A 23,053-nucleotide genomic window follows, 5' to 3' on the forward strand; every position below is an offset into this window, starting at 1 on the left:
AAACAAAGATGACATTTCAATCAAACCTATGTGAGGTCCATTAAATCTAAGAAAGAGAAATATTTACCAAGATATTAGGCAAAAATATTGACATGTTGCACCTTTTACATGGAAAGAGAGTGTCACGTAGGGTCGTAAGAGCAACAGGACTGGAGAATCAAAACGAGTTACAAACACAGAACACTTTAATAATCCTCTCAGGAACCAGGAGACAGAGACAACACACTTCATCATAACGGAGATCGGACAAAGACAGAGGGAGAACTGAGGACTTATAAACCTGAACCAAACAAAGGGAACTAATGGGATAATTAATAAACACAGATGGAACCGAATAAACTAATCAGGGAACAGGAAACATGACCAAAAATTGACAAACAAAAAAACTAAACAGGAACATACATGTGACAGAGAGAGGAAATTCATTGAAATGCTAAAATATATTCTCTCTAATATCCACCACCGTAAAAGCCTCAGAGTTAGTGATTAATTACAAATTTAAAGTCACTGTCATCCTTGTCAACATGAACGCACCAATCACATCGCTGCATTTCACAGTGGTCCCTTATTCTGAGAATCTTGACTTTAAATTCCCATGTAACCATGGCGACCAAGACCAGCGGCTGAAAGGAAATTGCTTTCAGGCTAATTAAAATGAGGCAAAGCGAGCGCTGAAGCACACAAACTCCATACCAGTTTAGACATGTTAGATATTTGTGTATGTATCATTTATTAATGATAACGTTTTTTGCACAAACATAGAACAAAGTCTACCGAACATCAGCAAGACATTCTATAAAACAGAACAACCACCGTGAATGGCTTCTCTCATGCACATATGCATCCGCAATAGTACTCATTTATCCAAAGGAAAAGAAGAGCAAAATGCTGAGTTTCCAGGACAAATGAAAATCGAGAACTAGTACTGAGCTCCTCATGAAGTGAAACGCTGAAATGAATGGGTTAGAGAGGGAAAAAAATGCAAAGACATTTTAAAGCAAATTTCACATTGTGACCAAAACATTCATTTATAGTGAAGGCAGCTCTTTTTTTCCTTTTTTCACACTTAGCATGTGAGTCCGTGGAACACCAACCTCGAGACTTTTCCATAACATGCTGCTCTAAATAAAAAAACACACATACTGGGTTGATGACGAATCAGCGTTTGGCTTTCGAGCGCCGGAGGCACTTGACCACACTTTAGTATACCAGCACTTACGAATGACTTATTTCAAAAACACGCAACTATGAGTGGAGCGTCCTACTTTGGAGTTCATATGTAAGGAAGGAACTTTGGTTTTAAATAAAACAGGCTAAATTGACATATGCGATTTGTTTCATTTGCACTTTCACATATCTACAAATAAAAGCTTCCCAAAGTACCTCAAAATTAAATGAATCCAAAATGTGGTTCTTTATAACAGGCCAAAGTTGCAACACTGTAGGGTGGTAATAATCCAAAACACAAATACAATCAAACAAACAAATTATGATTTGGAACAAGCTGCCTGAGAAGAAATGAAGTGAGGAGAATCGTCCAGCTGTGACGACACGAAGTTAAAAAGCACATATTGATTCAACACGACCTCTTGGCAGTGGCTGAGATAGATAACAAACTACTTTCATGTCTTGTTCTTCCGTAGTGCTAAATTATAGTAGTTTTAAATGGACGACTAATTCACAAAACAGAAATGCACCATAAAAGCTTTCAGGCTCAATTCAACAACCAAATCTTCAGTCAAACGCCATTTTCGGCTGCTTTAGGAGACGCTATTCCTGCTCGTGTTGTAGGTTGCGGACTGATTGTCCTTTTTGAGTGCAAAATGTCTCACTGAGAAGTGTAACGGTGACATTCTGTGCACTTTTTTTTAGCAGCAGTTCGAAAACTGGGACCGAAAGCATCCCAAGACTGAGACAGCCATTTGGACAGCATCTGCTCCCACGAGAAAACAACGAGAACTGTCTAAAATAGAAAATAAAAAGAATCTATAAAAAAGGTCTATCCAACACGCATACAAACATCTATCATAAAGTATACAAAATGTGTTCTCATAGATAATTAAATACACATAAATTCGTTTTTAATATATTACACATTTTTAAACACACATTCTGTGTGTATAGATTTATACATTTTGTATATTTATATATATATATATATATATATACACATATATATATATATGTATAAGTATGCACAACAAATGAGCATACAAAGAGGCCAGAGTGAAGGAATACGACGTCAAACGCTTCTATACGTACAACATACAAACAATTAATTCCTTGCAAACCAACACCCATCCACTAGGGGGCACTACCTCGCTCTTACTTCTCAGCTGCACTCAGCCGTTTGGACTTAATGAAGGCCATTCCGTGTGTCCGCATGTGTGTGTTTAAGGCTCCCTCTGTTTCAAATGTCTTTGAACATACTTTACATTGAGTATCTGGGATACCGTCGTTGGCGTCTAGGTTGGGCGTGTTTTCTTGTTGCTCGTTGCGTCGCCCGAGTCCTTGGGGCTCCTTCAGCTTGTGCACGATGAACAGGTGTCGGGCGAGGGAGTTGTGCGAGGTGTAGCACAGACCGCATTCACGGCACTGGTAGGACGAGACGTCGGTTTTGTGCTGGGGAATGTGCTCGTGGAAACGCACAATGTCCTCTGTGGTGAAGCTACATACTGCGCATTTGTGTGTCTTAAAGACGTTGATCTTTAGCTTCTTTAGAGGCTGTGAGGATGAGCTCTTAGACCGCTGAGTAGAAATCACCTCTCCTCCGGCCTCCTCCACTTCCTCTTCCCTCTCAGCATCCTCATCTTCAGAGTGGAGCTTTCGTTTAGGACTGGGGACCTGAAGATACAAAATGACAACGTTTTATAAAAAAAAATCAAGAAGTTATTAGTAATACACTGATTTTAAAAATCTGGCTGATAGCTACTTTCATTTTAGGGCAGGTAACTGAAAATGGCAGATATTATGTTACATTATAATTTAATATAAAATAATTTATCTTTAATATATATTGTATTTTGTTAGCCAGTCATTATCACAGAACGCAACATACATTTTTTATATTGTACATTATAAATTACATTTACCATTGTTATAAAATCAATTTTCAAATATTAACTTTAAGTGAGCCTTTAGTCATTTTAAATTTAGAAAGTGAAAAATTAGCATGCGATTAAATATCCAATTTTAACCTATATCAATAAGTAAATAAAATACAGTATAAACAACGCTATATATATATATATATATATATATATATATATATATATATATATATATATATATATATATAAAACGCTTTTCTCATGAAAAAATATTCAGTTCAATTCAGTTCAAAAGTTTGGGGTCAGTATTTTATTTTTTTTTAATCAATACTTTTATTCAGTAAGTATACAGTACATCATTACATTAATCAAAAGTGACAGTAAAGATATTCAGAATGTTATAAAAGATCTATTTATAATAAATGCTGTTTTTTAAATTTCCTGTTAATCAAAGAATCCTGAAAAAAAGATGGTTTCCAAAAAACAGCAGCACCACTGTTTTGAACAATGATAATATTAAGAAATGTTTCTTGAGCAACAAATCAGCATATTACAATGATTTCTGAAGGATCATGTGACACTGAAGACTGGAGTAATGATGCTGAAAATTCAGCTTTAATACATTTCCTTTTAAAATATATTAAATTAGAAAACAGTCATTTTAAATTGTAACAATATTTCACAATATCACTGTATTTTGTATCAAATAAATGCAACCTTGAGGAGCATAAGATTCTATACTCAAACACATATTTAAAAAATCTTACCAAACTTTTGAACGGTCATGTACATCTATCTAATGCTTTTGCAACAATACCAGACAATACAGAAGCAGATGTGCTAGTCTGTTGGTTACCTGCTCTTTGTCTGGGGTGGCCTCTGCACTGCTGGAATCTGCTGGAAGCTTGGCCTCTGTGTCTTTGATGCCATGCATCAACTGAATGTGTTTCTCTAGCAGCAGTCTTTTGGTGAAAGTGCGACTGGGTTCTGGGCAGTGTCTGAGGAAACCCAAGAGAGATCTGTTTGACACTCGTAAGTGTTTGTGATTAGCTTTAAATGTCAAATTAAGTGTCTTAAGCTGAGGGACCGAGAATTGAATTCACAAGCACAGATGAAACGAATGAAAATTTTGATGGATCCAGAAACACATGATACTCACGGACACGAGTAGACCTTCCGTAGGCCCTTGTGTTTGATTCGGTTGTGTCTACATAAACTGTGAGAGGAACTGAAGGACTTTTCACACTGTCGACATGGATGCTTTTTCAGTTGCTGGTGTAGCAGAAAGAAAATTATTCATTATAATCATGGCATTATGTGTGCAATAATGTACAGGAATTCAGCACGGTTCATAATGTGTCCTAAAGCTTGGGTCTCAATCATGAGACTCGTGAGTTTGAAACATCTATTAAAACAGCTATATTTTACCTTCCCATGCTCTCTTTTCATGTGAGCAATGAAGACTTCTCTCTGTGTAAACAAGCGGTCACACTCCCTGCAGGTCCAGCCAGGGCAGGAGATGGACAGCGGGGCTTTTTTGGGAAGGTCTGTCCCATTACTATTCTTTTTTGTTGGGGATGTTGGCTTCCTCTCTGCTTTCTCAAGGCTGCTGATAGAGACACCCTCTTTGTTGTTGTTATTCGGGCTCATGGAATTAGTAGGTTTGGAGCTGAGAGGGAGATTGATGCCCAGGTTTGGAGGGCCCTCGATGGTCTTTAAGATGCCGTGCATGGACTTGAAAGAAATAATAATTTTAATATGAATAAAACAGTAAATAAAAATAAAATTAATTGTATGTTTTTATTAGGGCTGTCAAATCGATTAATTGCGATTAATCGCATCCGGAATAAAAATTTTGTTTACATAATATATATTTCTTAAATATATACATGTATGTATGTGTATTTATATATACAAATAAATATATACACAACACACACATATATTATGTAAACATAAACCTTTATTTGTATGCGATTAATTGCGATTAATCGATTTAATAGCCCTAATATTTATTATTATTTATTGTAAACAAAGATTTTAATGTAAAATTAATTTAAACATCATTTTAATTCATTTAAATGACCAGGCCAATGACAATTAATAACAATTTTCACTGATTTATTCCCTTACTTTAATATGATCCAACATGAGCTGCTTTTGGGCGTAGTGCATCGAACAGTCCGGACACTTGAAGACAGACACTTTCTGACTGGATATGTGCTGGTCAAAGTGCGTGTAGAGCAAAGTCTGCTGGGTAAAAACGGTGTCACACATGGAACACTTGTAGATCAGCCTGCAAAACAAAATCATACCAGTGAAGAGTGTCATTTCTAAAATGCTTTGTTGCTTGTTTTTGCTTGTGTAGGTGTTCATTCCTACTTCTCGTTACAAGGTTCAGTAGCTCTGGATGAACAAAACAAACTACATTTTCTTTCTCGTCCTAGAGTAAATCTATTGTTGTGTTGAAGGAATTATGATTGTTGAAAGTGCCACTTGTCAGCTCATTTATGTGTCAAACATCTGCATTAAACGCTCGCATTGTCAATAAGCCAGCTGATCATATTTCCAACATGGATACAGGTAACACAGGAAGTGCAAACAAACCATCTGGCCTTTTCATTAACAAGTGCTGATGAACACGACAGGCTTTCTGGGGGGTGGTCGGGTTCAAAGAGAGGACACAGTAATTAAAGCCACCGTGCATAATTTCTTTCTGCACCTGAAAAGGTCAGTGGCGTATGAGTTCTAAAGGAACAGATTTGACACACCTATTGAGTTTCCCTCCATTCTACTACTAAGAATTACTGCAAGCTTGTTTTGTCATAAAGATGGCAGTGTTTAGCACAAAGCGTGCATTTGCACTGTTAGAAAATATCTGGATAGTGTTTTATTTTAGTGAAAAAAACAATCCACAAAGCATAAATACCCATCAGTATCATCTGCAATAAACTGAAATCTGAGGTCAAATATTCTTGTATAATATCTGCTCTACTGTATAACTAACCATTTTCCCAGAAAAACATAGCTGTGAGAGCTGCATGCCACAGTTTTTCGTCTCACATAATACAGTTACTTCAACTCAAATCAATATTTCACATCTATCTATTTACTCATTTGGTAAGTAATAAATAGAATATAGGATCTGATGACCCAGATGGGTTTATTTTGGTATAACGAATGGCTATTTATGCATTATCGCTTACTTAACCATATGGTTTCTCAAAAGAAATTATTGTTTCCACCTTCAAAACAATGAGAAAGAAAAATAGAAACTGGACATCACACACACCATTTTATTACTTCTATGAATTTATAAGAAAAGACTCACTTAGGCTCTCCAATTTTAACTCCTGGATGCTGGGTGTAGGCATGAGAATGTGTACCGGGGGCCGATTTAAAAGCCATGGGGCAGATAGGGCATTTGTAGAAGATTTCACAGTGGGATCCCTGAATGTGCGACTTGAGACCAGCAACGTCAGCGAAGATGACACTACAGTGAACACAGCTAAAAGACGAAAAAAGAAAGTGTTACTCTTGAATATAACCTAACCATCTTTTTTTGTTTCCGTAATCGATGCCAGCCACCTTTAATGCAGCATCAATCATGAGCGAATGGCAGAATAATAACCCTGAATAGCTCCATGATTGCCATTTTGAAAGCATGACGAGCCCTCATTTCATGTTCCACTCAAAACCAATTAAACACTTAGGCACATTTTGTATTTCAATGCACGTTTTATGCATAAATAGAAGCTTTTATGTCAACTCAGAAATAAGAACAGGGACTGAGGTCAGTAGAGGTGGATACACTCATCACAGAATATCATGATTCGATACTCTCACAATACTTAGTTCTTGTAAATGAATACCTGATATATCACATTCCATTTTTTATATCCACAATGCATGTTGTCACATTTTTTAACTGAGTTGTGATCCGTTATGTTGTGGCATGATGTATAGTTACAACCCTAGTGGTCAGTGACGATAACTACACATTTTTGCTGATCTCTGGGTAAGGTTAAAATCCTCCAGTATTTAGCATAAATAATTAAATATTTAATTTACTTGCAAAAAAGACATTTCTTGAAAGCATGGAGCTTCTTTTTGGCCTTGACAGTTATAGAGAGTAATGCAGTACTAACCGGTAGCCCACTCGGCGTGTGTAGTGCAGGCAGTTCTTGGTCACATGAGACTGAAAATGGACAGATCGACAGATAGCTCCACATTCAGGGCAGATATATGGAGACTTGTGCTGATGGATCCGCTGATGGGAAGCAAAGCTACACTGGTTTGGCAGTAGCATTTGGCAAATGGTGCAGGTTTTCTGTTTCAGTTGAAGGAAAAGCAAAAGAAAATTGTTCAAAACATCTTTAATAAAACTTTTAACTATTTCTGTATATGAAAGAGGAAGCCAGGGTTGTACTCGAGACTGGGCTCTGATATGAGTTTCTTCTGGTCTTGGTCTTTACTTGAACTCAACCTGCTCAAGTCTCGGCCTGGACTTGGTCTCAAATATACCGGTCTCGACTACAACGCTGGAAGAATCTAATGACCATTTCAACTCACAAGTACATCACAAATAATTCATGCACCCACCTGTCCACTGGATTCGGGAGCCTGCTGGTAGTGCATTGCAAGAGATGACTCTTCCTGAAATGTCTCATTACATTCCAAGCACTTCAGATTCGATCTGCAGACCTTAGAGACATCCTTATCTAGAGGCATGGCAGCCACAACAGGAGCCGAAGAGGGTGCAGAGATAACCGTGGTTGGGTTTCCTTTCCCTGGACTCCCCACTACGGAGGATCCAAGGTTAGCTGAAGAGGTGGGAGCACTGGAGGTTACTGATGGAGCAAGGATCATCTGGTCAGCTGGAATTGGCTTCAAGATGAGATGAGAACATTGCATGACAACCCCTTTGTCTTTGTGGCCCCTAGCATGTGATAGAAGGCTGCACTTGTTGTAGAAGACTAGGTTTTTGGCGCAGTGGTTGCAAGTGACCTCAATGCGGACACTTCGACGGTCATAATGCTGAGTGAGGCTTTTTTCCAGGGCAAAGGAATCACCACATTCCAAGCATTTGTACCCACGGGATGGTAAAGATATACAGGCAGAAATTGGAGGGCTGAGATTGGGTACATAAACTGGCACAGGGTTAATGCTACTCAAAACTTTATTGAAGGCTTCTACCACTGAACTCTGAGAGCTGGTTAGAACCTGGACCCGAGACACTTTCTTCTGTTGTTGTTGGGCCAACATAGCTTGCTTGATGGGATGTTGGGGCTTGGTCAGGACCTGGTGGAGCTCAGCCGCTGATGCATTCTGAGGCAAGAGATTTAAGTTGGTTAGGTGGACAGTCTTTGGCACAAGTTTGGTGTTTGTTAAGCTGGAAGCAGGCACCATGACAGTTTGTTGCTGAATGGCATTAGCAGCTTTAAGGATGGCACTGCTGGCACTCTGAACAGATGCCGCTGGTATGACAGTGGCCTTTACAGTCGTATTGTTGGCAAGTTTCAGGTTAATCACTTGGGAGCCTGCCGTCTTAACGGCTGAGACAGGTAAGAAGGCAGTGGCCACGGGCTTGATGGTCATTTGTTTAGTTACCTCAATGGCAGAGCCTCCAGAAGTTGCTACTACTGTGGTCGGCAATGTTCTCGTGGGAGATGAGAAAACAGAAGGCGAGGTTGAAGAGGACAGCAAAGAAGAGACGACATTGGGTGATGAATCGATACCTTTCCTCAAGACTTCAGGATCAAACTCAGGCAGGACTCTGGTAACTGTCCTCTTGATCTGCCCTGAAGATGTCTTGATCGTTTTGATGCGGACTTTGGGAATGACTGGAATAGATCCTGCTGGAGATGCAGGAGACTCTCTGCTGCTGCTTTCACTGGTAACACTGCAAGGACTCTCAGGTTGTTTTGAGAGCACCTTCTTGCCAAGCTCTAGAGCTGACTCCTGCTCTGGTGATTTATCCGTAACCTTTGGGATCTCTTTAGCCTCTCTGGGTGAATCTCGTGGTGCGGCTAGGGATTCTGGAGACATTGCTTCTGTGCTAGCTTTCTTTGCACTAAGTGCTACAATTGCAGCGATGCAGGATGAGAGCTTTGCAGATGATTTGGCCTTGGCTTGGGAGAGGTTGGTCACATTCAACTCAACGACTGGTTCTCCAAGCTCTTTTGCTTCTTGGCATCTTTCTTTGGAGTGTTCCTCAGTTTTTCTTGGTTTTTGAGATTCATATAGGTTTGAGTGTCCCACTGTGCCATTTGCGCTACTATTCTCAACTTTCAAATGACTGTAATTGCCATTTGTTCTTGGCCTAGTTGGACCATCTGGTTTGGTGTGTTGAGAACGAGGCTCTTCCGTCTTTGCACTCAGACCGGTTAGAGGGTTTGGTCTAAACTGTAAATTACCTTGTTTGTCGGCAGGGTCATCTACTTCAATTTTGTCATCATCATCAAATTCTTCGGCACTAGAGATGGGACTGAACTGGTTAAATGTGGAGATATTTCCTGCCATCCCATGGATTTCGCCTTTTTGAAGCTTGTCGCTCTCTTTGCTGTATCTGTTGTTGGGTGACACGGGCAAGAAACCATTGTGCAGTCCATTTCCGACAGTGGGATGAACATCCTTCTCTGAGAGATGTTCAGTGGAATCAAAATTCCGGACGTTCTTAACAATAACACTAACCCCAACATCTGGACCAGAGGAGACATGGGAGTCCTCTTCATGGTGGGCATTGTGTTTGAGTTGTCCCTCATGATCATCATGGCCGGACTCAATGGCAGCCTTAGGGTCAACCATATCAGGAATGTCAAAGGCCGCAAGCAGATCATCAAAGTCTGGGGTTTTCATGTCGCCCATGGTCTTATGAGAATGAGCTAAACACCTTTGAGAAACAAGGGAAAGACATTCCATTACAATTAGAGAAGGTAAAAAAAATTGCCTGATTAGACTGTAGTGAAAGGACAGCTGCAAGAAGCGCTTAAAGCCTATAAAAATTATTAGATTAAAGACAAGAAAGATAATATGGACAATAGAAATGAACTACACAATATATAAAATATGTAAAACCAGTGCTTAATGTCTTTAAGGCATTACAACTTTTCAAAACCTATGCACCAAAATGCAGAAACTGCAACTTTTTTACTATCATCATTTTTAAATATTCTGTCAAACAGGCAGCATTTTTAATGAATGTGGCGGAACTCTTAAAATGCACCTGATATAATCTGACTACTTTCTTTTTCATCCTCCCTGATCTCCAACATGCCTCCGTACTTTTATCTTCTCATTAAATAAGATCATAATTCACTTTCCATAAGATCCAAAAAATTAGAAATGCAGAAACCTCTTTATCTGAATGACTAATGTGTGCTATATTTAAACCTGCCTGTAGGTGCCATAAAAATACCTTTCACTGGAGACACAAATTTAATCAGTAATGCATATGAATTATTTGGACATGGCATACTGTAAACAGTCTATCAGTAAATAAATCTGTATATAAAAGGCTCTGAAAATGGTAGGAATGGCCCGAATACAATATGTAGAGCACAATCTAAACATTAAAAAGGAGAGAAACAGAAAACTGTATCTTTTCAACCAAATATGATGTATATCTATGGAAATTTTTATTTTATTTTTCCAAAGAAAGTCAAAATGCTGAATTGATTAATCCTGGGTTTGTTTTGCCCTTTTTTGTTATTGAAAAGTTTTATTTATTATTTTAGAATTTTATTTTATTAATAAATTAAATAAAAATATATATATAGATTTAAAATTTTAAACTACAAAAAGTAACAAATAAAGGATTTAAATACAGGAAATGAATAAAGGATTAATATATATATATATATATATATATATATATATATATATATATATATATATAAAATAAATATTGAATATATAAAATAAAATAAAATAATAATAATAAGACCACATTGTGTGAAAAATAATACATTTGGTAAAAATAATGATTTTCCCCCTGAATAATTTATTTTTGTATATATTTTTTTTTTTACAGATTTGGTCCTCAGAGTTGATCACTAAAAAAAACAATCATATGAACATCACTATTTTGGCACATTTAAAGTGCTAAGAGTAAAGAAAATCACAAAGAAAATAAAGCTGTGTTGTGCTAGTAAGGTTAGCCACCCCCCATTACTCCTGCTACTGCTGCTTTTATTGAAATGGAAGAGAGCACTGCAGCCCTGCCTCCATTACAGCTAATAACATCTGCACGCACAGGGGTGTGCAGGGCCAAGACGGCCTTCCCCGCACACAATGGAGCCAATGTGGTAAGGCATGTAAGCAGAGAAGGAGCAGCAAACAAAAGACAGAAAAAGAATGAGAGAAATAACACAGGAACAAGAGGATTTTAATGAAAGACATTAAGCTGTTGAAGCCAGTATGGGGCCTAAACACATTTACAGCCGAACAGCCTGATTTCAAATGAGAGTGTCGCTCTCAGGAAAACAACTGTGATTCTTGGGTTTCTATCCGAGGCCTTTAAAATCAGGCTGGTGTACGACGCAGCAGCCCAACTATCAGAACAATACAAAATATCACACATAATAAAAGAGAACACACACATGCAAACATATAGAAGTGGAAACATGCAAATGAGCCACTCCTCACCCTCAGTGTTCCGACAACTAGAGCAAACAATCTTGCTTTCCTTCCCTTCTTCCTTCCTTCCTTCCTCTCACCACCTCCACAACAAAATACCACCACCACCCTCCTCCTCCTTTCTCCCTGACAGCAGAGGGAAAAAATCCACTTTTTGCACTAGGCAGGGCCCTTCAAGAAACGATCCACCAGGAGGAAAGGCACGCCAGAGACCATTCTGGATGGTGACCACCATGAATAACAGCACACAGTGACCCACGGTCACCATATCTGCTCAGTTCTCATGGCTGCCGCCCGGCCCTGACGTGCATAACCGTCTGGAGGTCCGCAAAGACCGTCTCTCTAACGTCTCTGCTCTGGGCTGCATCACTCCTGAAGACCCCTCTGCCATTTTGGCTGCCATGAAGCAGTCGGCTATCTGCCTGTAGCACAGTGACTGTATTGTTTCCGAGCCTCCTCGTCTGCCTCAAACCGGTTTCAGCCGGTTCCGGTCACCCTGCATAATGTGTGTGCTGCAGTGCAGCCACACTGGAGACACAGAAGCTGGCTGTTTCTTCATCAAATCTTCGATATTCCTGCAAAATATTCCTGCTTTGAGTGTGTGTTAATATTACCGAAGAGGTTTGTGTTCAGAATGCGTGTGCAGTTGACGTTGCCGAGCCGAATCAAACGCTAGGCCTGAAAAACACAGACTGTGGAGGACGTTTATGAAAAATACATGCACACCAGAGGCTGGTTTATATGGATGGATGGATGGATGGATGGATGAATGAATGAAAGAAGGAAAAATGAAAAGCCAAAAAGCAGATGCACATTCCAGAGGAAAACCACAAGCACTGTGTAAACCAAAACCGCAAGATGAGCACCGTTTCCTGACAGAAGAAAACAAGACACAGAGATAGTAAGTAGAATTTAAACAGGCTCGGTACCTGACCTCTTTTTGATTGTGCCTCTCGGTTTTACCCCATTCTGCAGCACTGGACTGCTTCTACTTCCTTCTCTGCCTCCCCTCTCCCTCTCTCTCTCTCTCCCTCACTCTCACACTCTCCATGGTCCCTGTTCCTCTCTTCTATCCAGTGTCCCTGCTTCCTCCTCTCGCCTTTCCCCCTGAAAACCGGTGAGAAACACGGCTCTCTCTCAATTAAAATCAGCTGCTCGTCCCCTAATCCTCCAGCCCTGGGCAACCGTGTCCGGTCTCTGCCAAACGAGAGAGAAAACAAAGGCCGTGACATGTAGAAAAATACACACGCAGAGACACACAAACAGGGAAAAATCAGGCTCTCGCCCTACCCTGCTTCGCCTCGGCCCTACTATCGGGAATCTTCGTGGAAAGGCTTATGCAAGACGTCAGTCCAGCCAGGCCCCATTCTGTATGAGTGTGATTTTTTTCCCTTCACTATGAGCCTGCTGGTTCTCGTTCTATAGGTCACTCTCTCCTCTGCAGATGCACACGGCAGCGCAGGGAGGAAGGGGGCAGTGTTCCGACAAGCAGCCCTGGCCTTTTGTCTTTGCCTGCACTCGTCGGGGGGAGGGGGACGTGGGGATGAGACTCTCTGGCTTAAGACTGAAACCAGCTGCTGCAGCCAAAGAAGACAAACAGATTCGAGGAGAGAGAGTGAGGAACAGGCAGAAAGGAGAGGTGGAGAAAAAATGAGGGAATATGAGACGGGACTGGAAGGAGGGGTGTAAGGGGAGAAGGGAATCTGCTGGAATGACGTTTGCAGAGAGACTGCAAGCAGGAAGAACAAAGGCCCATGATGGCGTTGGCTAGCTTGCAATCAAATCATGTATGTGTGTTGTTTGCATAGAGAAACATTCAATCCAATAGGGTCAGGCACATCTGTAGCATTTTTTTTACGGTAAGAACCTTACAGAAGCCTTAGTGACATGATTTACATTGCAGTGTCATGGTGTTGTTCTCTTAAATGATGGCACCATTTGCTAGGCTGCTAATATAAAAATAAGCACTAGATGTTCTTGTTTCTGTCATTTGGCCTTTGCTAAGCAAACAAACTACTCTGAGACACTCTAATAATGCAGAAAAATGCTAAAGTCAAGACCAATCAAATGCTATTTCCAACACTAGCCAAACTAGTCCATGAACTTATGTACTCACGTATCAGTACAAAGCAGATTCTGTTTTGTACAACTGTGCTATTCACAGCCGTTTGTACTTGTCTAATCTGATGTGAAATTGAATATTTGTTGAGATTTTATCCTTTGGGAATTGAGTGGACTGTGAAAAGCGAATGCGAATTTACAAAACACAGAGCCTAAATAGTTGTTTGGTTGTTGGTTAGCATTATCCAATAGCGTCGCACAGTCTACATGATGACATCAGCAGTGAAGTCATTTCACAGGATGAGCACGTTAAAGCGTTTTGATTTTACAAAGCCATTTTTTGTGAAAAAACAAAGCATTCATGATATGAGCAAGACATGCATTAGGGTCAATTCTGATTCCCTTCTGACTTTAACTAAAAATGGAGAAAGATGTATTTCAACGATAATCATTTATTAAAAATGATACTCAAAGAAAATGATGACTGAATATTCAATATTTAATATTCAATGAGAAAAGAAAAATGTAGGATGGAACTTGAATTTATCCATTGGCTAATTTGGATAAATTCTGATATGGAATTTATCCAATCCATATCAGTTGACTGGATTGAAATGTGAACATTATGTACCAGGATGCAGCCAAACTGAACGCCACTTTACAAAAACATAATGCCTAATAGTTGGTTGGCTATTTGTTAACATCATCCAATAGCATTGCACGGCCTACATGATGTCATCAGCTGTAAAGTTGTTTCACAAGATGAGCTAAGTTACAGCATTTTGCTTAAATATTTTATTTTTAGAAATATAAATACATATATAATTATATTTTGTGTTAATTAAAAATAAAATAAAAGAGAAAGTTATATTCCTACTATAATGCATCATATAAAGTAAAGGAGGTTGTTCATTGTGGCCTACATGAGGCTTCTTTAGCCCTGGCCCCTGAATCATTTACAAGGCACTGAGCGGTTCACTTCTGATGACTTCTGCAATGAGAAGAACATGAATGCATGTAGCTATTGCACATCAAACCAACAGACTCAAAGTACAGCGAACGAAATCACGCATTCAAGCCAGAAAACCATGACAACAGCAATGCTACGGCCAATAAATGCATGTATGCTCTCCACTACACCCCATTATCAGCAACCCTCCTGGCCTACCACTATGACAGCTATCAGAAGGACCCATTCAAAGAGCAAAGAACAGATGCTGACCTACCTGTGGGTTATTGTAAGAAAGGGCTGTCTCAATTAAAAGCTTGCATGTGAGGGCTCTTCTTCTCAGCAGGGCAGCAAAGGCAAATATCAAAGGCAAGAAGGCCAGCCATGATTCTTGCTGCACCACCAAATTCAGCTATGCACAGCACAATCTGGAATGACAGACATCATCAGTATGCATGAAAGAGGGACTCAGGAATACATTGCAGTGCTGTCAAAAAGCATTGCAAACCGTTGCTCATGGGTGCAAGCAGCCCTCATGACAGCACAGCTCTAAAATGATCGAGAATGCATGGCTTTCCCCCTGCCGACTACAGCAGTAAGACATGGAGAGACTGCTGCCCACCCCCCGAGATGTAAGCGCAGTCACATGACTGCCCGTGTCCTATTGATTCCTCATATCGTGTCATAATACTGCCAGCTGCAACATTATTGCTACATTCGAGTTTCAAAACGTTCCATGACTCCACCACGAAGTTCTCGCAAAGCGCGGAAAATGTATTCGCTCTTATTAACGGATTAATGATGTTTTTTTAAATAGCTTTTCTTCCCATTTTGGAAATGTTCTCTCAAAGGTTGCCTATACGTTTCTAAAAGGCTTCGGTATGAAACGAACATTTGCGTTATATAATCATTATTTCATACTTCACTGCTTTAATTTTGTGCGCTGAGATTTTTTTTTTTCTGGGGGGGACTGTGACTGACAATCCCACAAACCCTTGCGATTATCACGACGGCACGATTCGGTTCCTTTGAACAGTTCATTTCCAAAAACGATTCAGTGAATCTTTTACATCAAATGCATCATATGATGTTTATTACTTTTAATAACGTTTTATTTCATGTGCCCTGCTGCATTTTGCCTCAGCCATAATTTAAAGCTTCAGAAAGACATTTAGAACCGAAATATTCACAGAAGAAAACACTTAAATTCTAAATAGGTTACTCTTGGCAGAAAAAAAGTGTTTGCACATTTAAAAAAAACGTTAAAACCAACTCTGTTTTGTACGCGTGTATCAAGCTGTGATACAAGCAGTTATTTTTTATTATTAGCATTAAACAAATAGAATTACAATATGACTGAGTAATACAACAATACATAAAATTCCTTCCAAATAATCCGGACCACTCGAATTGGACATGTCCGAAAGCTTTGTTCTCGGTTCTTTTGGACCACTGGTTCATGAACCATTCGTTTAGTCCGGTCCGTGAACAGGTTCAACTGATTCATTGAAAAGATCCGACTCATAAGAACGATTCATTCACCGCACTTGGAAAATAAAATCTTGATATGATTTGAGATTAAACATCATTGATCTCTTTCTCAAAACAAGTCCGTGCTATGAATTTACGTTCTTACGTATGAAAATAACGTTATTATGGCGAAATGATGGAACATAATTGACGATTCCCATAGAAAGTTTGTGGATTGTTGGTTTTGAGCCACACTTACCCATGAATCACCGCGGTGATGCCTATTCACTCTTTATAATCTTCAAGGTCGGAATTAACATTTAAACATGCTCCTATTAAATCATAGTTTTATTATAATATTCAGCTGTTTACATGTTTCTTAACATCATGCGTGTACGTTTGGTGTGTGAGTGGCAGCCACCCAGTTCAGCTCCTCAAAGGACCAAACCTGATTCCCAGAAGTCTTTGCTGCACACATCAGCACTGTGCTAGTAGAGGGAGTCTATGGTAACCTAAACAATCTAAACACATTATTAATATGTGTATAAATAATTGTGACTACCACGTTTTTGAACACAATCATAGAGAAAAATTTGCAGTGGGAAAAAAAAAAAAACTGAAAAAAAAAAGATGAATATTACATAGGCTATGGGTCATTTTTAGTCAAAATATAACCCTAACAGACAGCAGTAGTCTAAATCTTCGTCTACATGTTTGACAGAATGAAGGGAAACTTGACCTGGATGTCTTTAAGGGTAGACTTGTGTTGACATCTTTTCATTTCTGACCTTTTCATCTTTAATATGATCTGAAAAAAGTACTCAGTTTGCTTACTGGGCCTGAGGCAATACTTTTTAAGTAATATCTTAATTAATAATTGCAATTTTAATTGTCATTCTGAACAATTGTCATTCTCCAGCCTATACAGAGTTCATCAGTTTATGCATTATTGCAAATAAATGCATTTGCTTTTCACATGATGAAATTATTATAATTTATTTATAATATAAACTGTGACTGGGCGTTTATTATTATATGTTAAAGTGTCATACTTAAGTTTGTGTCCTTGTATTTTATACATGTCCTCAGGTCAACTGATACCGGTGTTAGTGCAACATGGTAATCTTCAAATGAAACCAAATAGTTCCATCTAGTGGTGAAAATCATGCTATGTTTATTTGCAGGAATTGCATTTTACTCCAGCTGCATGCGATTAAACATACTGCAGTTATGTCCATTTAAAAAAAAAAAAAAACTTTGTGATGTTTTCTTTCTCATTTATTGGTCTTGCCAAAATGTCAGTTAATTAAAAAACAAGACATTTTAAAGCAACATAGGCTACTTTGCTTTGCAAGGCTTTCAAATAATTAACTCTACCCATTGCTATGAATTAATTTTTCTTTCGACGTTCACACTTAATTTCATTAAGAACTTAAGCCTTAATCTTTGATGGTGACGTAAACACCGGCATGAGAAATTCACCTCACCTGTCCTGCTTTGTGTTGTTTACTAAACCGACAGTGCTTTCAAGGTCTTGTCCTTTCGGCTTTGATATCTGGGTCACATTATCCTGAAATATTATATCTTTAAATTGGATTATCCCAATTAGATATCTCATGTATAATCACAACAGAAATTCATAGAAAACCTCACATATCGCTTAATTTGCATGTATGCATTGTTCACTTGTTGGTTTTTCCATCCAAGTAAAACCACAAGCATCAAAGCCCATCTGTTCTTTCTGATTTACAGAACAATACAAGCTTGTCGGAGGTTACCAGGGATGTTGTTTTCCTTCAGTGCCACTGAATGCACTGTTTGCCATGTAATTAAAACTATTTAAATTTTATCGAGGCTTTTTTATTTTTCATGGGATGACATTTTGTTTGTTTATAGGCTTTGCAGGAACTTCCATTCTGCCATTGTTTGCTGGGTGAGAGATGTGAAATGAACAGCTGATATCAGTGATGAGTGCCAAGTAATTTCATCCGCTCTGTAAGATCATCCTGAAAAAAAAAAAAAAAAATTCTCCCAGTTATACAACTTCACCCAGCACTGTACATTGATGGACAGAGCTGATTATATCTTCTCTGTGGTTCCAACATATATTTTTCATGTATATGTTTCAACTTCATTCATGTACATTTTTTATATAATTGCATTTTGATCCAAATAATTGCTTTGCAGTCCTAAAAGTTAACAATAAAAATAAATAAATAATAAATAATATAAATAATAAATAATACAAATTATATATATATGTGTGTGTGTGTGTGTGTGTGTAATTTTTAAAAATGGTTTGACTTTGTTTTTGTACTTATGTAGAAATTCATGTTTGTTTAACTGTTTGGCTTGTATATTATTTTGAATTTAATCAAAATACTTGTTTTGCAGTCCTAAAAAATGGCAATAAAACAAATGTAATATGATAATATATATAATGAATATATCACGCTATGGTTTCACAGAAATTCTATGATCATGAAATAAAAAATAAAATAAAAAAGAAGAAGAAAAATATTTCTGGAGTACCAACCCTTGTAGAGTAAACTATAATGTCTTTGTATTAGGCTATAATATAAATATTTGTTGACGTAAAAAAGTGCAACTTAGATCACTGGCCATCAGTCTCTAGAAACTTTATTATTAATTTCCCTGCTATAAAATAAAATAAAATAAGATAAAAATAAAGTAATAAATTGGCTTAACTGGTCTTTTGGCTGGTTTTAAAGGGGTTTGGATCATTACTGGGGTCAGGGACCAGTTTCGCCTGAGAAATTTCTGTATTTTTATCAAAATTTTCCTATGACATAAAGGAATTGGGGCTCTATTGAACCAACTGCACTAAAACACAATAAGAAGCCTTTACAAGCTATTTTTTACCCCGCATCTAATGAAATACTGATGACATTTCACATTGAATCTGTCTTGGGAAACATAATAGCCCGTGGCTGAGATAATGACAGGTTAGCTCAACATGACATTTTGTGTTTTTATGTCAAGTAGCCTAACCTGCCGAGACACTGACGCAGATCCCCTGGGAGGGGGCATTAAACTTTCAGCGTACCACCCCACACGAGTCATACAGACATTGGCACGACAGTTTCTCTCTGTAGCGCACCAAATTATCGCGTCATTTTCTTTCACTTTCCAAGTGGTCGTCGTCACGGGAGTATATAAATGAAGTGATTATCCATTTGCAGCATTACACGGGCCTCTACTGGCAATAACTGCACGAGCAATTACAGGAGTACTGATCAAACAAGCTGAAGGGACTCGAGTCTTACATGAGCGCGATGTGCCTCGTGTGGAGATACAGATTAGTCGTTTCCATCTCTCTACTTGTTGTGCTCTGTGATGTTTATGCATCAGACGCACAACCAATTGGAAAAGTTTATCCGCGCGGAAATCACTGGGCTGTTGGTGAGTGAAAATCATATTTTTATTTTACCAGTTAAAATATATTAGGTCTTATATACTCTTATTGTTTTGGAGGAGAGTTGCTACCAGTATTTAAAATTTTATTACTATTTTTTTTTTTAAGCAGTGCATATTTTTTACATTCAAAAGTCTGCATGCTCTTCATTTACTACTTTTTTTTTTTTAATAACTGTATAAAAATGCTTAAAAGATAATGAAGGTTAACTATTTAAGTTTAAGTATCCTATTATTTGTCAAACGTGAAACAACAAAACTTGTTGACAAATGAAATGTATTTTTCTACATACTCTTTAAAGAATACGTAGTAGCTACTACGACATAAACAGGTAGTAATAAAAATATATCTAATAAAAATTAAATAAAAATTAATTAAACATCAAATTTAAATTGGTGTGTGCCTTTACCAAAATGCTGGTCTAAATAACCTGTAATGTATCATCTAGAACGTTCAATCTCCAGAGAAAAATGAGGGTTTGTTGCTGAAGGAGCTGTGAACCATTAAATAAAAGTTTTAAGAATACACAGCAAATTAAATCAACAACACTAGCAGATAATAATCATTTAAATCACTTGATTAAATGTACCAGTGGTAGTTTATTGAGTAGGTTACATTCATTAAGTATGTATCTGAAGTGATTGCAAAACTCTCAGGTGTCACTTAAGCTTCCAGTCTGAAGAGGGAAAGTGGACTCATAGGGTGTAATGAGCAATGGCCGTGTCTTAATTGGATGAAAATAGGTGGCAAGCAACTGGCTTTTTGTGTGTTTGCATGATGCAGTGGAAATCAGGTAAAATATGATACTCTTCTTGATTTTAGAGATTGAGATTGAGTTCAGTGGAGCTATTGCTGTATCAAGCAATTACTCGTGACATGGCGAATAGAAGGAATTATGGATTATTTTGGCTCAAATTTCATTTTGTTTGCACCAGACTGGATTCAGTATTTGTTTAAATGGTTAATATATAGCTTTTCCTTGATTAGGTTGTACTATAATGTATCTAATGCATTGTTGTGACTTTGTTTGCAACCTACACATGAAGTCTTATTTAAGTGTGGAGATGCTGTCCTACTTGTCATATGTGTTAAATGCTTTGATTTTACTTAAAAAAGAGCAACAATCAGTCTTTAATGACCTATATATGTCATAGGGCACTTAATGGGCAAGAAAAGCACAGATGAGCAGGTCAGACCTGAGGATCCAGAAGGCAACGATGAGACCTCCATGACGACTGGAGATCAGGATCAGCAGCTGGAAAGATACTACAAACATCTGCTGCTGCCACTCCTTCATGCGCTCATGAGAGGACGGATGGCACCGGAGAGCATGCTGGAGGGCACAGAGGAGATCGATGCTCATAAACTGCTCCAGCGCATGCTGGAAGAGAGACGTCAGTGGGAGGAAGGTCATGAGAGAGACAGACAAGTCAAATTGGTAAGAGAAATCCTCAACATGATCGTTATGTTAATGCATAAATGCATGCGAGATGCATTTGAAGTGCATATAGGTGGTTCTGATCTATTTTTAATCACAAAACTATTCTGCAATGTGTATAATAAAACATTTTTCATTGTTGGGCAAATAAAGAATCACTTTTGACCAGACAAATAAGACAAACCTTTTGTAACCAGTGTTATTTTAGTATCTTTGAGACACTGTTAATATTTTGAATTTGTTTTTATTTTTATATTTTATGATTTAATTTTTAAGTTAGAGTTTCACTCGTTTAGTGTATTTTTGTCATTTTATATATATATATTTTTTAATGTCTATATAGTTTTTAATTTTTTATTTCAGTTTTAGATTTAGTTATTTTAGTGCATATGTTTAATTTTTAAATATTTTATTTAAATGAAAGCTTAATTTATTTAAAGTAGTGCAAACTTTTCATGGTTTTAGTTTTAGTTAAGTGTACTAGTTTTTGCAACAATTTTTCTAAGCTAATGATGATATGCATGTTTTATTTAAGGTCAGTTTCCTTTGATTCTTATATAATATTATTTATCTTTATTATATTTCATATACAGGCTGAGGACGTCTTGTTACGGGCTTTATTAATGCAGGATGACAACGAAAGCTGAGAACCAACTGGACAAAAGACTGTGGTTTGAAGTTCGAATACAAACCTCTTTATTCAACAACATATAAATAAGCATGTTATATTTTTGTATGTCAATATCTCTACAAAGAAACACATAAACTGAGTGTCATCATTCTGTATATTTTATGGTATTGTTTTGTAAATTAATTCATCTTCTTGATAACTGACACCATAGTAACCATTGTATTCACAGTTCAATTGATTAATATTTAATAAACTTTAACTTGTTGGGCTATCTGCGGTTTATAAAAACAACAGTCTGCTCGCTTGCATATCATTTGAAATGTCTTGACTTGAAAAAGACTATTAAAGGAACAGTTCACCCAAAAATGAAAATTTGCTGAAAATTAACTCACTCTCAGGTCATGCAAGATGTAAATGAGTTTGTTTCTTCATCAGAACAGTTTTGGAGATATTTAGCATTGCATCACTAGCTCACCAATGGATCCTCATTGGGTGCCGTCAGAATGAGAGTCCAAACAGCTGACAAAAACATCACAATAATCCATAAGTAATCCACAACACTCCAGTCCATCAATTAATATCTTGTGAAGCGAAAAGCTGTGTGTTTATAAGAAACAGATTTTCATTTTTGGGTGAACTATTTCTTTAACATTAACATATGAATTCCTTACAGTCCATGCATTACAACTAAATAGAGAATGTGCTGAGCTGAATGCGCTATTACATGTAGTTTGAGATTTAAAAGACCCTGTCTCATTCTGAAAGCAATTTATTACAGGTTATGATCAATCTCTTGAGGTGGCTGGCCATAACCTGCTTATTAGTCAAGCAGTCACTTAACAGAGGCAGGCAGGTGACAGAAAAGCTCTTCACCACACACACCACACACAACCTCTGCATTGTCTGTGACAACTGGCAGGAAACTGTTGATGGTCTGTCTCGCCGCTCTCAGCTGTCCATGCACAATAATGGCTCCAATTATACACACTGATGTTTCTAACAATGAAAGATGTCAATTGAAGCCACTTTCATTTGGTTAAGCTCATCTAGTTACAAAGTTTCCTTTCAGATGTTTGCTTTCCTCATTTGTCACAGATGAACGACCATTAATAGAAATGTGACCCCCTTCAGTCTCAATCTAATTGCATCACTGATAAAGTTGCTGCACAAATGGCAAACGTCAGATTTGGTGATAGTCGTGTGTTCATGAAAATGTGAGCTGACGGGTTTGGTACAGATCTGCAGGTCCCAACTGCTAATGCAAACAACTATATGAAGGAATTTGTGAAATTTAGATAACCTGATGATATTTAATTTCCTGAGGGATTTTAAAACAAATCTGTATTTTATTTAGAAGGTTTACATGTCTTACTTTACATTG

The 23,053-nt window shown here is 37.8% G+C and overlaps 2 protein-coding genes across 10 annotated transcripts; one reads left to right on the forward strand and one right to left on the reverse strand.

The window, feature by feature from the left end:
- Positions 1 to 108: 108 nt before the first annotated feature.
- znf532 (zinc finger protein 532) lies at positions 109 to 16,647 on the reverse strand. Of its 9 annotated transcripts, none has more exons than XM_058758224.1 (10): positions 16,427 to 16,647; positions 14,975 to 15,125; positions 7,653 to 9,942; positions 7,199 to 7,380; positions 6,382 to 6,558; positions 5,184 to 5,346; positions 4,479 to 4,784; positions 4,210 to 4,322; positions 3,907 to 4,048; positions 109 to 2,844 (listed from the first exon to the last, which is right to left on the reverse strand). In XM_058758224.1, exons 3-10 carry the CDS (start codon positions 9,915 to 9,917, stop codon positions 2,326 to 2,328), a joined length of 3,867 nt encoding a protein of 1,288 aa, XP_058614207.1. In that variant the 5' UTR covers positions 9,918 to 9,942; positions 14,975 to 15,125; positions 16,427 to 16,647; the 3' UTR covers positions 109 to 2,325. The 9 variants fall into 9 exon arrangements, with proteins under 9 accessions (XP_058614207.1, XP_058614209.1, XP_058614210.1 ...); XM_058758226.1 differs by lacking the exon at positions 16,427 to 16,647 and adding an exon at positions 15,619 to 15,701; XM_058758227.1 differs by lacking the exon at positions 16,427 to 16,647 and adding an exon at positions 12,622 to 12,884 and having other exon boundaries at positions 14,975 to 15,573.
- A 1,950-nt stretch (positions 16,648 to 18,597) lies between these two features.
- On the forward strand, positions 18,598 to 21,944 carry grp (gastrin-releasing peptide). The gene is made up of 3 exons (XM_058758233.1): positions 18,598 to 19,590; positions 20,758 to 21,041; positions 21,635 to 21,944. The coding sequence occupies exons 1-3, from the start codon at positions 19,455 to 19,457 to the stop codon at positions 21,686 to 21,688; spliced, it is 474 nt and encodes a 157-aa protein (XP_058614216.1). The 5' UTR covers positions 18,598 to 19,454; the 3' UTR covers positions 21,689 to 21,944.
- Positions 21,945 to 23,053: the final 1,109 nt, after the last annotated feature.

The sequence above is a fragment of the Onychostoma macrolepis genome, chromosome 21 (genome assembly GCF_012432095.1).
Source record: "Onychostoma macrolepis isolate SWU-2019 chromosome 21, ASM1243209v1, whole genome shotgun sequence".
Lineage (NCBI taxonomy): Eukaryota > Metazoa > Chordata > Actinopteri > Cypriniformes > Cyprinidae > Onychostoma > Onychostoma macrolepis.